We start from the raw sequence: 15747 nt of genomic DNA, 5'->3' as shown, positions 1-15747 counted from the left end.
ATTTAATTCCAGAGTTGAGTATATGATTCAGAATAAGATTGAGGGTAGATTAGAACAGAGTACAATATGGTTCACTCAACATATACGAGACTATAGTACTATACTACTATATCTCCATTTTAAGTGATTTTGAATTTGGGATCCATCCCAATTCACATCTACATAATTACCAATTATTTAAGTAACTATATTCCAACTTGAGAGAATAATTTTAGTTATACTCGTACTCTCAGTGATTTTTGTATCTTACCTTTATATATATCAACTTTTTAGATAAAATTTCAGATAATAATATGAAATACAAAATTATATCAACATTGTAATGGGCAACTTGTTGGAAAAACAATTATATTTGACAAAATTTGGGTATGTCAGGCAATTTTATAAATTAGAATTATGAAATTTGAATTTGTTTACACGAATTGTGTGAAAAAAAATAGTCGTATACATGTAATATATTGTCGATGTTTTCAGCTAAATAATGTTTTTTCCATGTGAATATACAACATCTTTTACTAATCAACAATGACGTTCACATGTTATTTCTAGCTGTCATAATTTCACCAAAAATTTTCCTATGGGATATTTGCAAACAGATTTGAATTACTTTCTAATTTTATAATTGATTTTGAAATAACAAAACTAGTTAAAATTAACCAAATATCATGCTTCTTCCAATAGTTCACCATTTCATTAAAAAGGTTGGGCTCGAAGTTTATGCAAACAGGCCTGGAATCAGATGTGGTAAGTCCCATTTGTGATCTGATAGAAGGGGCCAATCTAAAATTAAACCTAATAAGTTAGAATAGATTTTGCATTGCTAGAAAATGTACACTTGTTCAATACTATGATTGTGCATTAATATAGAAAATATTGAAGGGACTACGCCCATTCATAATGTACTATTAATTATTAAATTTTAAAATGTAAATCCCATGATTGACCATGCTACAATGTTTGGTAGCAATCAAATAAACAAATTGGAAGATGTATTTATGAGTATGACAGTGAAGTTATGCGTGCAAAACTTTCTAGATTCCCATTTCTCAATTATTGTTTATTTCATATTTCATGTTAGTCGTATTTATCTAAACAATATTTTGAAAATAATTCATTTACTGATGATATGAATATGAAGTGTCACATAATGTGTCTGTCTCGTCATGAGTATTCACGCGTGAACATACATAACTAAGTTCAATGTCTCATATCACATAATGAAATACACCAAATTAAATGTTTGCCTTTTTCCATAACATCACATGGAGCAGTTAGCCATGATCTTCATAAAGTCTATATAGACATACACTAGAAACAAATCCAAGCACGAGCACATTTTTTTTAATTTTTTTTAAGGAACAACGGTGGATTAATTAAAAGTATTCAACGATACAATCCGGAATAAAAGACTAAAACCTACAAGGAGGATACATAAAAGAGTTACGAGCTATAATATGTGCTAATATATTGTTTGAACGACGAACCCAAGCTACTACCACGTCAGGTCTCTGTAGATATTAAACAACAACTGGTAATTATTTACTTATAACACAATCAAAACTAAACCACATCTTAATAAGAAAATGTACATTACTTGTGTACAATTATATTATATGATCCTAGCTAGCTAGCTTGGAAGGATGCCGGGGTCGGTTGAGACGAGACGACAAGAGTCTTCAGTTTTGCGTTGGGTTGGGAAGGCTGGGCGGCCTGGCCCTCAAGCTTTGATCCATAGCTTTCTTGGGCTGGTGATTGTATTTTGAAGAGATTGATCTTCTTGCCTTTGAATTTTTCACTTGAAATGTAGAAGTTGTGATCATATCTTCATCTTCAGGTTTGTGAAAGGAATGACAGAAAACAAACTCTAATAGGAGCAAAGCCAGAAATAAATAGAGAGATGATTTGAGTTTGATCTTCATGTCAACTTTGGATCATACTATAAGCCAAGAGAAAGAGAGAGGAGTGGTGTATGTGTAGTGAAGTGAGATTTAGTGGAAGGCTTTGTAATAAATGAAAATGGGGAGTTTGGCCACTTATATATGGCCAACATCTCTTTCTCTTACACACACAAATGGATACAAAACCACCTAATTGATCAGGAGTATTATTTATAGTACATTATTGTATTGGGGCATAGTTTATTATAAGCATAGACTAGTCATAAATTCTAGGTAAGTTTTACTTCAATAGAAATGAAAGGAGTGGGGGCAGGACTTTTCGTCAAATAAGTTCATTTAGATCTAGTTTAGCAAAGTTTCCATATTAATAAATAATCTAGCAATGTTTGCAAATTCGATAGTATTTTATATTATCAATATACCTTGTACCTAATAGTAATTTCACTAAATTTCCAATCAAATAAATTAATTCGAACTTTGGTGTAGACCTCTAAAAACTTTGATGATGCTAAACAAATAAATGTTGTGGAGTATTAATTTAATAACAATTTCCAAACAAATAAATGATATACTCCCTCATCCTACTAACTATAAAATATTTGCTTTTCGGCATATAATTTTCTGCAATATTATTTTGTAAATTGAGTGGAAAGAGAATAAAGTAACATATAGAAATTTATTTTTGAAAATTTTACATTTTTAGGGAATAATTCAAAAAGGAAAACATTTCATTTTTTTAGTAGGGGAGAATATTTCTCAAATAATATGCTTAACATAACAATTAACAATGAACATTTGGAAATGTAAGGCATCTACTTGAGAATTATTTATTGAAACAAAATGAAAATTTGATATTTGACCACAAATTATTTTATTGGGCTACAGAGATATTGGGCCAGAATTTAGGAGCAATTAAAACTCTCAACCTCCAGGCCCACTCCCTTCCACCCACCCCACGCTTCAATTTCCGATTTCATTACCTCTCGTGAAAGAGGTTTCTGTCGCATTTTCTCTCTCTAAAAACCTTCTTCCCCGAGCTCGTTGAATCTCTCTGGAGACGTTTGTCATTCTCCCAAGGCGTAAGAGGCGTGAAAAATCTCTCAAGCCAGTCTGGGGAATCGTTCTAGTTGGATTGACTTGGCTTTTCTATGGAATATGGACTCATAGACAGCAGCGGTGAGTGTAATTTCTGGCAATTTGAATTACTTTATGTTCGTGGAATCATGTGCTGCGTCTTCTCTGACATCGAATTATCCGTTCTCTTGGTTGAATTATGTTCTCTTCGAGGATATGGACGTCGATGTTTTTGAAGAATTTTAGATCTTAGGTCAAGTTTGGGTATAATTTGTCGAATTCATTGGTTTTGGAAAGCAATGAATGATAGGAACTTAGGGACTTTGTAGTTTTAGAGGTGGGTCGTGAAATTGGCGTTGGATATTTTAGGTTTAGGGCTTCAATTCCGCATCTTAACCGCGAATAATTTGATTTTTCCGGATTGTGGTTCTTTTCCGTTTTTCGGTTTCTATGAATCGGGGTTACTCCATTTTAATTTGTTTAAAAAATTCTACATCCCCCCCCCCTGATTTGCCCGTTTTATCGTGTGAGTGAGTTTTTATCGTGTGAGTGAGTTTGTGACGAGAGCAAAATTAAATCGGTGGATCGAGCAATGATCATCATAAATAATTTTCTACTATTCGTTTCTTACAGCATGAGTACCAAAGCTTTTATGTTTTCTGCCAGCACAGCTGATTCGTCTTGTTGATTAGTTTTTCTTTTCTGACTATGTAGAATTGATTGCCCTTACAATCCACGATTAGGATCACTATACATCAATTTAGCCACTTGAATGGCTTATTAGTGCGATTATTTCTCCCGCTGTTAGTGTACTATTTGCTGGCAAAAACTTTTTTTCGGTCACCAAGACCAAGGGTTTTGGTATTTGAACAACTACTAGAATACTTATAATTAGTAATAAGTTAGTTGCAACTAATGCAGGCACTGATGATGATAATCCTCAAATAGTGTATACTAGAGGCACAGCAGGAGGTCGTGTGGCAGGAAACGGAAGAACATTTTTACCATCAGCCCCATTTCAAAGGATTCAAGTTGATATGGAATACGAAATACATAATCTGGAACAGATTGCATATGGTGCTGTTCTACGAGCTTTCAAAGCACAATCTGATGCACTTACATGGGTATAGTTTGTTACATGTGTATTTATTCTAGTATTTGTTATGTTTGAAGAATTAATTCTCATCTGATTAGATTTGGCTGTTTTGATATGGTTGTTGCTCAGGAGAAAGAGGGCCTCATAACAGAATTAAGAAAGGAACTCAGGGTGTCAGATGATGAGCACAGAGAACTACTTAGTCAGGTTAATGGTGATGACCTCATTCACAGGATCAGAGAGTGGAGGGAGGCAGGTGGTAACCAAAATCTAGCCCCCAATGTACCCCTTCATTTGAACAACCAGTTACCAAGTCCTACAATTTCAGCTTCCCGTAAAAGGCATAAAAATTCCCTATCAGGAAATCCATTTTCTCAGTCTTTACTTCCTCAGCCAGTGGCTGGTAGCACCTTACCATTCAATTCGGTAGTGAAACGAGGACCTTCTTCAGGGATTGGTGGGAGAAGGATGAATGCTGTAAGTTAGCCTTTATAATAAGGATTAGTGAAAGTTACATTTAATTTAAAATCTCAATTTATAAAATAAGTTTTCATTGTTCCATAGGGTCAGCCAGCATTCACCTCAGGGAAACCCATGCAATATCAATATGGAGATCATGTTGCTACCGGGGCTCCTATGGATAATAATTCTGAAAGCATCCATGAGTCCTTAATTGGTAGGCGGGTGATGATAAGATGGCCTGCAGACAGTAACTTCTATGAGGCTGTCATATCTGAATATAATCCTGTAGATGTATGTTCTGTTCCCCGTTGTTCCTCTTTGGCCTATTGGTTTGGAGAATCTCTTTGTCCTATTTGGTGTACATAGGGATAATCTCTGGCTGGAAACTCATCTGGTGAAATTTATGCTGTACTCTCAATGTCATACATGAGAAGTGCAATGGCAAACGAGAAACGTTAAGTTTGGAAAAATCCTCAAAATATATTACTATTACCTTGGAGGGTTGAGAATCTATAATGAAACATAGAGCATCTAGCCTCAAAATTGTCTAAAGCCAAGGGTGATATTGATATTAATACTGCCTATTTTTCATCTCCTAATTTTTTGAATTTTTTTACCTCTTAAATGTAATAACCTACCTTTGTTGGAATATATGCTATATAATGCATTTTGTTGTGTTAAAAGGAACCGATTTTTATATTTGAGGGGCTTTATTGACAGTGTTTGCTTCCTCTATTAACGAAGATTATGAATCACCTTAGCCACTGCTATACTGAAACTAGTACGTAATTTTCCCCCTTCAACCTTTGTGCCATTCCTGTAATATGCTTTATTGCACTTTAATGTCGTATGTTCGTGTTGGTGGTAATTATGGAAAAGCAGTTGTTTCCCATTTATGAGTTTGGGCTTTGATAAGATGTACTCAATTATCCCGAAAAATCACTTCTAACTTCTGCTGGTCTTTCTGGTATTTTCAGGGCCGACATTCTCTGGTTTATGATAGCAAACTGCATAGCGAGACTGTGGAATGGGTTAACATAAAAGAGGTAGCTGTCTTTTATTACTGCTAGCCCATTTATGTCCTACACAGTACACATAAATGTGATGATGGTTATGTCAAGACATTATTCCTATATATTTATGTTTGCTTTTACGTCTGAAATATTTCCTCATGTGGTTTATAGCTTGTTATATGGATCATAGAGTGGGCAAATAAATGATTCTCATTTTGCGTGAGATGCTTTTTTGTTAGTATATTTTTTATACCGACCAATATTCAACTCAAGTGGAATCTCCGGAATTTTTTCCTGGTATTCTGAAACAAAACTTTGAGCTCGGATCAGATTAGGTGGTTGAAGGCCGAACTTAGGACATAAGAGCACCTCTGATTCTTGTTCCCTGCCAGATAGTTTGAGCCTAATTGTACTAATTTTGCTGATCTAGCCCTACCTGATTAAATTAACCTTGATACAGATTCCCCCTGAAGATATTCGGTGGGTGGGTGAGGATCCTGTAGTATCTCGACTAGGCGAGGCAGGTGGACCTAACTCTGGAAGAGGGAGAACATCCTCCATGAACCCGTATGCCAATGAAATGCAGCCTTCACGAAATGGGGTTGCGGAAAATGATTCTGAGGAAATCGAGATATTGCACACTGATACATTAATTAAGAAGGTATTCCATATTGACCTTTTTGGAATCTTGTTGGTCTTTGCAAGTTTACAGAACTGTCGTTATGGCAGGTGGAGAAGGTGCTTGAAGCAAGTCATCCTGATGCATTAGAGATTGACAAGGCTAAGAGAATGCTCAAGGTTTATGTTGATATGATCGAAAAATTATCAAGTTACCATGTTGATCCTTTCGCACTAACACTCTTGTTGTAAAATTGGTTACGCAGGAACACGAACAAACGTTGGTTCAAGTAATTCAAAAACTTGTGGATGCCTGTGATAGTGGTAAGAAGATCATGTAATCATTGTTTTTGAGTGTTTTGTTCCATTAGTATGTGTTTCGGCTTTCGTCCAACTATGATTTACATTGTTACTTGCTTGCACATCTCAATTCTTCATTGCATTTCCATTTTTGCATCAGACAACGAGCAACAACAACAGGATAATGATTATCGTGGCCCGGGCAATGAGCTCGAGACTGCTGGAAGGGCTGGGAGTTGTGAATTGGCTAGAGGTTGAAAGTGGTGCAGAAGATTCTAATGGTTGTCAATAGTTTAACCCTGAACTGCCTTGTGTTTTCAGCCTCTTTAGATGCATGTGATTAATTTAGGTGTTGTGATTAGTTCATTTTTAAGGTATGTTAGCATTTGTTTTAATTTTCATGTAAACAGATCAATTTCCATATTCTTCTTTGATTTGGATGTAGTAAGTTAGATATTTTCTTGTATATCAAGAAATATTGATTGATAAATATGTCCTTGTTGCAATGTATGATTAGTTAATTTGTGTTTTGCTTCATTTCATGGGTTCATTTTGCATAAAAAAATTACATAATTGTTGCCTATTTTCTTCCTATTTAATTTTCTCATATTCACTGTTAATTTATCTTTTGACTAGTATAGTAAAAGAACTATGTATTTTTTGAAAAACAAATTAGTAATAACTCTCTCATTTTTCCTTCACAAATCACACATGACAATCAATCATCCTCGATAAAATGTTAAATCACGTTACAATTAGCAAAACAATATAATCCGCATACAAAAATAGAGATTACACAGATAGAGCAAAACAAAGCTGAAAACCTGTTTCACTAAGAATCAATGAACACTCCATTTGCAAAAATAGCTTCACTCTCCTCACAACGATGAAATGAATTGTAAGATGAGATTCACCATTTGTTCATCATAGGCTGGCCCTTCCATCTGAAAGTGGCTGACTCCCTCAATCAGATGCATTTGATTATTTCCGGCTGCATTCTTCAGCTTGCTCTCGAGCTGCTTAACACTCGTGAAACCATCCTTGGTGCCCATCACAAAGAGTTTGGGCTTTGGAGACTGTAATATGGCCTTATGATGCCTTCCGAAGAGAATGGAAGCAGTTAATCCAAATGGGTAACCCAAGCTCACATAGCCGATAACCTCCTCAACTTTGTCGACAGCAGAGCCAGCGATCGGAGCACCTGCATAGAAACATGAAGTTACAATCCAAATCACTGTCACTACAGATTGGCGAGGTTCATGTTGTGTCTACGTGCATTGCTCGTTCACACACTCAATAACGTGTGTGGCATCTATAATTAAATCGGCAGATGAGAGAAATAAATGCATCTATTTATCCATGCTGCAAAGTGCAAACACTACACAAATCAAGGCTTATGGTAAGATAAGATACAACATTTTCTTGCAATGTCATTCCAAGTTTAACTCAAGATTGGATACTCAATCAAAACACTTGACAAACTTCATTGATTCAAAATCCAAAAATCCAGAATTTCATGAAAGATATGCTAAAGATTTTCATCCTTGTTATTCACCCACAAAATTGATTACTATGTCAAGATTTCATCTGTGTTTTTTCCAAAATAGCTGTAAATTACCAAAAACGAACAATCATTTGCGGCAATTGCTATGAATTCCAATCAAATTGCGCTCAAGTTTGGGGTTTAGCATAAACAGCAGCATCTCCCTGATTGCACATTTTCACACACTCACACATAGTGAACAATCCGTCTATTTAATTAAAAATGATGAAACCTAGACAGAAATCAAGCCAATTAACAATCAATTCATGCCAGATTTAGTCAAATTAATAAACCTAGTTTTGAAACTCAATCAGTAAATGAGCTAATTCACAGCCAATTCACGTCTTCCAAAACCCTAGAAGCGCAGAAAGAGGAACGGAGAACTGAGATATCTACCAGCTGAAGATCCGATGAGGAGAATGCGGCGGGCGGAGAGATTTTGGCAGGTCCATTTGCAGACGGAGACGACGTCTTCGACCTCGGCAAAGCCAGTGAGGGAGGCGCGGCCAGTGGAGTTGCCGACGCCGCGCATGTTGAAGGTGAGAGCTGTGACGCCGCTATTGGCTAGCCCCGAGGCCATGCCCTTCATCAGCCCTTGGAATCCACCAAGCACGGAGTATGGGTGCACCAAAACGGCAACCAGTCCATCGTTTGGATGCTCCGAATCTGAATCCGCCTCCGCCGGGTAGACGCGGGCGTCTAGGCTCACGCCGCCGACTGACTCGATTGTATGATTCTCTCTGCTGCTCATCTCTCCTCCCTTCTTTTGCTCACTTGATAAGTTCAAATTATGATAGTGTGTGTGACTCTGTGAGAGAGAGAGAGCTTTGATTGTTGAGAAGTGAATGTAGATGGTGGTGGTTGGTTGGGAAGTTGGAAATTCAATTTAGGAAACTTGGTGAAGAAATTATCCACTGTAGGCGGATGCTTCAATCGCCCCTCCCCATTTTTTTTGTCCACAGCCCCACTTTTTTGTCCATAGCCCTAATTTTTTCCTCCACTGCCTCACTATAGGCGGACACTTCCAATAGCCCTAAAATTTTATAACCAATTTTTATTTTACTTTTTTCGTTGAAGTTTTTAAATCAGCTGAATTGAAATATTTACAAAACGAGGTAATTGAGACCGAATATTCGTTGTATTGGCAAAGGTAAAATTATACAACGAACGTAAAAAAAAATTACAAATAAAAACGCCGCCACCGTCTAATCGGTGGAGTCGTCCGATTCCTCTTCCTCATCTCCGTCGCCTTCTCCATCGCCTTCAACGTCTCCCTCGTTGCCGCCGGCATCCGTGACATTGCCCGATCCTCCACCGCCACCGCCACCGCGTTGGGACCCTCCGACTCTCGTCGTAACGGGCGTATCCGGTACGCCGGAACTGATCAGATCCATCATCGTATCCAATGTGTCTTGATCTGCATCGGTGAAAGGAGATTGACTGGATTGGAAAGGGGTCTCCGGACGGGGATGGTTAAGCGAGTCGAGGTTGGGTCTGTAATCTCCAAACGCCGAGCGGCTCAGATTCCTCGGCAAAGGTTGGGTGGGAGAAGACCTCCAAGGCTGAGATGGTGGCGGAGTTGGACTCGAGGCCCATGCCGGGGGAGGTTGATTCCAACTCCATGGCTGAGACGGAAAGCTGCCATATCCCGACGGTACGCCACCATATCCCGACGGTACGCCGCCATATCCCGACGGCTGGGAAGGATTGCCACCATATCCTGATTCGTGCGAGCCGGGGGATTCGTCGTCTCCACCGTGCATTTTTTTAGAGTGAAAGTGTAGATAGTGATATGTGAAAATGAAGTGTGTGAAAGTGTGTAAAAATGGATGGTGGAGGAGGAGTATTTATAAATATAATTTTCGAAAAAATTTTTTAAAAAAAATTAATCAAAGGGGGCGGACGTGCATAGCCGGTCGCCCCACTATAGACCGCCCCACCCATCGCCCCGCGGCCCCCACCATCGCCCCGTAGGAGGCGATGCCTCTACCGCCCCACCCTCGCCCCAATTTTCTTGTCCGCCACGGGGCGGACGTTTGCTGCACTATAGACCGTCCCACAATAGCCCCAAATTTTCGTCCGGCCCATTCTCTTCTATAGTGGATGCTCTAAGGGCCTCCAGTAACAATAGCTCAGCCATATCCTAGCCACAAACTTCTCCTACCACATCATCAACACTAAAAATTCTCCCGCCATATTATCAGGACAAGCAAATAGTTCAACAATAGCCTAGCAATAGCCTAGCCACATCACTCAAAATTATATAAAACAAATAATTGACAATCACACAAAATACAGAATTAATTTACGACACATATACGAGAAAATTCAATAACAATATTAAAATTTAAAAAGTACACTAATTAAAAAAAACACTTCATTAAAATTAAAATAACATTACAACATTCTCATTAATGAGTTTGTACCACATCGAAAGTGGAACATAAAATATTAAAGGATGTCTCTTTAAAAGAGAAACAACCAAGAATGAGTTTGTCCCACATCGAAAGTGGAACATAAAACATTCACGGATTTTTCTATAAAAGAGAAACAACCAAGAATGAGTTTCATAAAAAAACATTAAATAAAACAAAATTAAAATTTCAGCTAGCCGATCGGGAGCCTGCAATAGCGGCCAGCCGATCGGCGAGCGCATCGGCAAGCGCTCGGGAATCGGCGTGCGCTCGCCGTTTTTCTCACCGATTTGGCGAGCGGACCGGCGAGCTGGTGCACTCGCCGCTATTGGAGATGCTCTAATACTAATTCGAATAATCATTTCTGCTTATTGTTTAGAGTGAGGCTAAATAGATGGGTAAATCAATTAATTGTCACTAATATTTTGAGGTTTAAAGTCCATACGAGCTATGCTGGCTGACACGCAACCGTCGGGCAGAGATGCAACTGCGCGGGGCGAGGTTCGAGCGAGCAAGGAGTAGGGTTACAGCACCCACAACCGTGCTCTTGCCAACGAGCACGGTTGTGGGCCCGACCCCACTATTTCTGTATGCTCTTAGGCAAGAGCACAACACCCACAGCTGTACTCTTCCGCAAGAACGAGCACAATGGTCCCACCATTCTATTATTCAATTTAAATAAAAAAATTTCCATAATATTAAAATTCATTAAAAAAAGTGAAATAATATTACAAATTACAAATAAAATAAAAAAAGACATAATTAAAATCCTAAAAAATAAAAATTACATAATTAAAATCCTAAAAATTAAAAATTACATAATTAAAACACTAAAAATTAAAAATTACATAATTAAAGCTAAAAATATCCCCGTGAAAGACTATTCAAACGACGGTACTACCCCCAATTATTTTTGGAGGCCCAATATCACGGCCTCGTGTGATCGAAGTTGCGAGGGGGTCATAGTTGATCTATCGGCCATATTGAGTTGGGCCAAAATCCCCCACAACGAGTTGGTGGGGGTGGAGGTGGCATATAGGGCACGGGAACAGGGGCGGGTTCGGGAGCATCGCCGGATGGAGTCGCGGCGCGACGGCGGTTGGCCGCCGCCTTCTTCCTTCCTTGCGGTCGGTGTTGGGAACCGCTCGGGCCGGCGTCGGGGCTACCCAAGTTAGCTCTGGCGAGTTGGCTAACCACATCTTCGGAGCCGGCGTCGGATAGGGATACCGACCTTGACCGATTGGAGGAGCCGCTAGAGGAGGATGTTACGCCCCCTATACTTCGGATGCGACCGCGTCTCCTGCCAAATGTTGAGGTACTTGAACGCCTTGTAGTTCATGGATTGGTAGGTGTTCATCGCGACAGAGATGACGTCGACCTCGCTCCGGCCGCTCCCCGCCGACCGCTCTTCCTGGAGGTAATACCCCTGGAACTTGCTAATTTCTTTGTTGGCTCGGTAGATGGCGTTGCGCACCATACTCTCGTTGCGCTTGATTGTTCCCTCCGGCCGGTTTTCATTGTACCGGCGACAGATGCGCCACCAAAAGTAATCGCCGGATTGGTTTGTGCCAACCTCCGGATCTTCGGAGATTGACAAATACGCCTTGAACAATTTCTCCATCTCCGCCGGCTAGTACGGTGTGCGGAAACCGCGAGTAGGAGGAGTCAGAGTTTGGGAGAGGGCGGTCGACTTCGCTCTAGGCTCGGGTGTCCACCCGTATCGCCCTTCGGGGGCATCTTGGTCGTCGACTGGGTATGGCTGGTAGCCACCCGGAATGCCCGAACTTTGGGTTTGAGGAGGGGCCGAATATTCCGTTTCCGGACTAGGAAACGGTTGTGAACCGAACCAATCGGGGTTCCAACCGTGGGAGCCCGGAGGGTGATCGCCTTGGCCGGACATTGTTATGTTGTATGTGTGGAAGAAAGATTGAGAATGGAGATGAGAGAATGGAGATGAGAATTGTGTAGCGTGATGTGAATTTTTGGGTGTGAAAGTGGGGGTATTTATAGATGAAAATGTGTATTTTTTGGGGAAAAAAAAAGTGGGTAGAAAACGGTAAAAAACGGATATATATTTTTTTTGGAAGTGGAATTTTTTTTAATCGGGTTTTTTAATTAAAAACCGATTTTTTTTTAAAAAAATAATAATAATTCAAAGGCAATGGCTATGTCGTTGCCCAATCACAGCATGACACGTCACCTGCTCGCTGGGACGGACGTGCTCGATGCATCGAGCAGCGCCGTGCCAGTGGCGGACGAGGTCTTCTGTGCCGCTGGCATGGACGGACGGACGCCGTCCGTCTATCGTTGCAGATGCTCTTAGTGGTGGTCGATGTAGAAATGCAGAAAAATATGAATATGAAACGTTAAAATTGAAATTTATTTGTAAATTTTAGTATTCACAAGGTATTCGATGCCCGCAAGCCACCAACTCTAGCACCCGACTCTAATCTCAACAATTAAGGTACTGGTACACGATACCTATTGAATATGTAATGCCCGCTCCTTTTATTGCTCCGAAAAATATGTCACTTTCCTTGTGTTGAAATATAAAGAAGTCGTTATTTTTTTACTAATACTTAAGTGGTGATGTTTCACGAAGCAAAAATAAGGAAGGCACCGATCGTACTTAAACAATTACCTATATTTATGAAACATAAGAAACGTCGAGGAAGAATATAACGAGTTCATTCCCGAACTAGAATGTTCGACTACATCCCAAACTACGCTTTAACTTACATAATTACATGTGGGTTTATGAATTTAAGAAAAAGGAATTATGGATGCTATCACAAAACACACCAGTATGGGCCAAGAGCTTAAGAAATTATAATTCTAAATAGTTGCATTATTGGGCTTCCTCTTTAGGCCCAAACCCTTAGTTTGACCCCTATGTTCAAAAGCAGTCAACTTATGAGCCAGCTTTTCTTCCCATCACCTATAATATGAAAACAACTTATGAGCCAGCCTTTCTTCCCGCAGGGGCATAGCACAGTTGGCAACGGAGAGGCAGATCTTGCTGCAATAAGCCTGGGTTCGAATCCCACTGCTGTCGTGTTGTTGCTTCCATCTCTCAGGCACAAGTGTGAGGCCTTGGGAGATGAGCTTCTGGCAGCCAGTGGGTTAAGGCCTCCCCCTTAACGGGCTACTGCGTACCCTGATTGAACCCCTCACATGATGTCGAGCCGGAGTGTGGGGGCCGCCAAGGCGACGGAATCGCCTTTTTGCTGCAATAAAAACAAGAGCAATTAAGTCTTTGGAAGTAGTAATGTAATGTCCGTTTTTTTTTTAATTAAGGGGTGTTTGCTTTTTGTGAATATCTTGTTTAAGATATGGTGTGGTATGTTTTATTTGTTTTACATTATTTATGGGTGTGAATATTTAGTTTATGGTTTTTGAAAAGCAAATTAATATCCTAATTAATAAATTAAATATCTCTCTCTCTCTCTCTCCCTCTCCCTCTCGGTTCTCTCCCTCACCCCACGATCTTCTCAACCCCCCCCCCCACTCCCACAAAACCGATATCTTTCCCTTCCCAATCACAATCAATCATCGGTTCTCTCTTCTCCCTCACAATCTCAACACCGGTAAGCTTCCTCCCTTCTCCCTCTCGGTTTTTACCTTCTTCCATTCACTCCCTCTCATCATCTTCTTGGATTCCTCAAGGTGATACCCTCCTTCGTCGTGAATCGGAGTCGTAAGAGGAAGTAAAGCTTTTACACTACGTTGAACTATCCGGGAAAGGTAATACAAGGCCTCAACTCTCGTTTAATTCGAAAAACATGCATGTAGGACGTTTTGGGAAGGTTTAGATGCTGAATAGGTTTTGTGATTATGTGTTGTTGTCGAGCATGTTTTGTTAGTAACTGACAGTGGGTTCCGACCCCGTTTTGACTGAGCAAACGATCTCCTTTTGGTACGAAATTTTAACCGTATAAACTTGGATGTGTCTTCGGTGTGGTGTGTAAATTTCAGCTTCTTTGGATGTCGTATGATTTTACTATGATTTTTGCAAGTAAACTGCGCAGTTCTGCGTGTGGTGTGTTCTGGGTGATGTTTGTGTGTGCTTTGGGTGTGTTTCTGAGTGTTGTGTTTTGTGAAGCATGTGGGTGTGTTTGGCCAAGAGATGGCTCGGGAAAATCAGTGTTTGGTTCGAGGGTTTCGTGTGTGTTGGCCGAGAGTTGTAGGGTTCGGCCTAGGGCAGTGTTGTGGAGAGTTTTGAAGGGATGACCCAGGTGTTTGGGTGTGTTTTGGGACGTAGGAGGTGTGGTGTGAATGTCGTATAGGGTTTGAGAATCGGAGGTTGGAGGAAAGTGAGTGTACACTGGACTGTGCCGAGACGGGTGCCGAGCTGTGCCGAGACGGGTGCCGAGCTGTGCCGAGACAGGTGCCGAGCTGTGCCGAGACAGGTGCCGAGCTGTGCCGAGACAGGTGCCGAGCTGTGCCGAGACAGGTGCCGAGCTGTGCCGAGACAGGTGCCGAGCTGTGCCGAGACAAGTGCCGAGCTGTGCCGAGACAGGTGCCGAGCTGTGCCGAGACAGGTGCCGAGCTGTGCCGAGACAGGCGGCCGAGGTGCCGAGCCAGGCGGCCGAGACGGTCGGCCGAGGTGCCGAGCCAGGCGGCCGAGACGGTCGGCCGAGGTGCCGAGCCAGGCGGCCGAGACGGTCGGCCGAGGTGCCGAGCCAGGCGGCCGAGACACCGAGCCAGGCCGAGACGCCGATCCTTTTTCCGAGCTTTTTCCGAACCTTTTCCGAGCCAAGTGAGCCGTTGCACAGTAAGGGTATGCCAGGAGTTTGAGTGTTGTGTGTGTGTCGTGTGCGCGTTTTGAGTACGTCGTATGCGTGTCGGGTGCGTGCGGGGTGTGTTTTCGGGCGTGTCTTTGTGTGTTTGGCTTATGAGATGTTGTTAAGTGTGTGTTCGTGTAACGTGCTAGATGTTGAAGTCGTCCACGTAGGAATCATGCATTGTCGTTTAAACATCGTCTACCCTGACTCTAATCATGATTTATTTATCTTTCAAAAAGGGTGATCTTTTACGAGGAAAGTGTGGTTGAAGGGAACTGTTTTAAAAGCTAAGCAATCGAGGTGGGCTTTTCTACCCTACTTTTATGTGGGTTATCTTTAAATACGGACTTTGTTCCGGAAATGTTTATGGAGGTGAACTGTTTGTCTTGCCAATTGTTTTGTTTTGAAACCTATCTGAAGTGGTTTACCACATATGTTTAATCGAATTCGGGTCTGTTGGGCTGCGAACCCTCAGGCTAGTGTACACGAGACCGGGAGCCATCTGAGAGCAAGTTGGCCGGTCTAGTTGACCTGGGGTGTGGCCA

General features: G+C 41.0%; 2 protein-coding genes across 4 annotated transcripts; one reads left to right on the top strand and one right to left on the bottom strand.

Annotated features, from left to right (window-relative positions):
• The first annotated feature begins 2858 nt into the window (after positions 1 to 2858).
• Positions 2859 to 6998, top strand: LOC121750856 (protein EMSY-LIKE 3-like). Of its 3 annotated transcripts, none has more exons than XM_042145485.1 (9): positions 2859 to 3074; positions 3921 to 4096; positions 4198 to 4545; positions 4633 to 4821; positions 5508 to 5576; positions 6004 to 6204; positions 6273 to 6341; positions 6428 to 6485; positions 6622 to 6998. In XM_042145485.1, exons 1-9 carry the CDS (start codon positions 3047 to 3049, stop codon positions 6717 to 6719), a joined length of 1236 nt encoding a protein of 411 aa, XP_042001419.1. In that variant the 5' UTR covers positions 2859 to 3046; the 3' UTR covers positions 6720 to 6998. The 3 variants fall into 3 exon arrangements, with proteins under 3 accessions (XP_042001419.1, XP_042001417.1, XP_042001416.1); XM_042145483.1 differs by having other exon boundaries at positions 3894 to 4096; positions 4639 to 4821; XM_042145482.1 differs by having other exon boundaries at positions 3894 to 4096.
• Positions 6999 to 7133: 135 nt separating this feature from the next.
• Positions 7134 to 8887, bottom strand: LOC121750267. Its single transcript, XM_042144777.1, has 2 exons — positions 8401 to 8887; positions 7134 to 7662 (listed from the first exon to the last, which is right to left on the bottom strand). Exons 1-2 carry the CDS (start codon positions 8753 to 8755, stop codon positions 7340 to 7342), a joined length of 678 nt encoding a protein of 225 aa, XP_042000711.1. The 5' UTR covers positions 8756 to 8887; the 3' UTR covers positions 7134 to 7339.
• Between the last annotated feature and the right edge of the window lie 6860 nt (positions 8888 to 15747).

This window comes from Salvia splendens, chromosome 10 (genome assembly GCF_004379255.2).
Source record: "Salvia splendens isolate huo1 chromosome 10, SspV2, whole genome shotgun sequence".
NCBI classification, from domain to species: Eukaryota; Viridiplantae; Streptophyta; class Magnoliopsida; order Lamiales; family Lamiaceae; genus Salvia; species Salvia splendens.
Note: the sequence above shows the minus strand (reverse complement) of the source record. Positions and strands in the feature narration are given on the sequence as shown.

Coding starts and splice junctions, on each gene's coding strand:
- LOC121750856 (XM_042145482.1), top strand. CDS start 3,047: ATGGAATATGGACTCATAGACAGCAGCG. Junction 4,822..5,507: donor CTGAATATAATCCTGTAGAT/GTATGTTCTGTT, acceptor TGGTATTTTCAG/GGCCGACATTCTCTGGTTTA. Junction 6,342..6,427: donor AGGCTAAGAGAATGCTCAAG/GTTTATGTTGAT, acceptor TTGGTTACGCAG/GAACACGAACAAACGTTGGT.
- LOC121750267 (XM_042144777.1), bottom strand. CDS start 8,755: ATGAGCAGCAGAGAGAATCATACAATCGAGTCAGTCGGCGGCGTGAGC. Junction 7,663..8,400: donor CCTCATCGGATCTTCAGCTG/GTAGATATCTCA, acceptor GTTTCTATGCAG/GTGCTCCGATCGCTGGCTCT.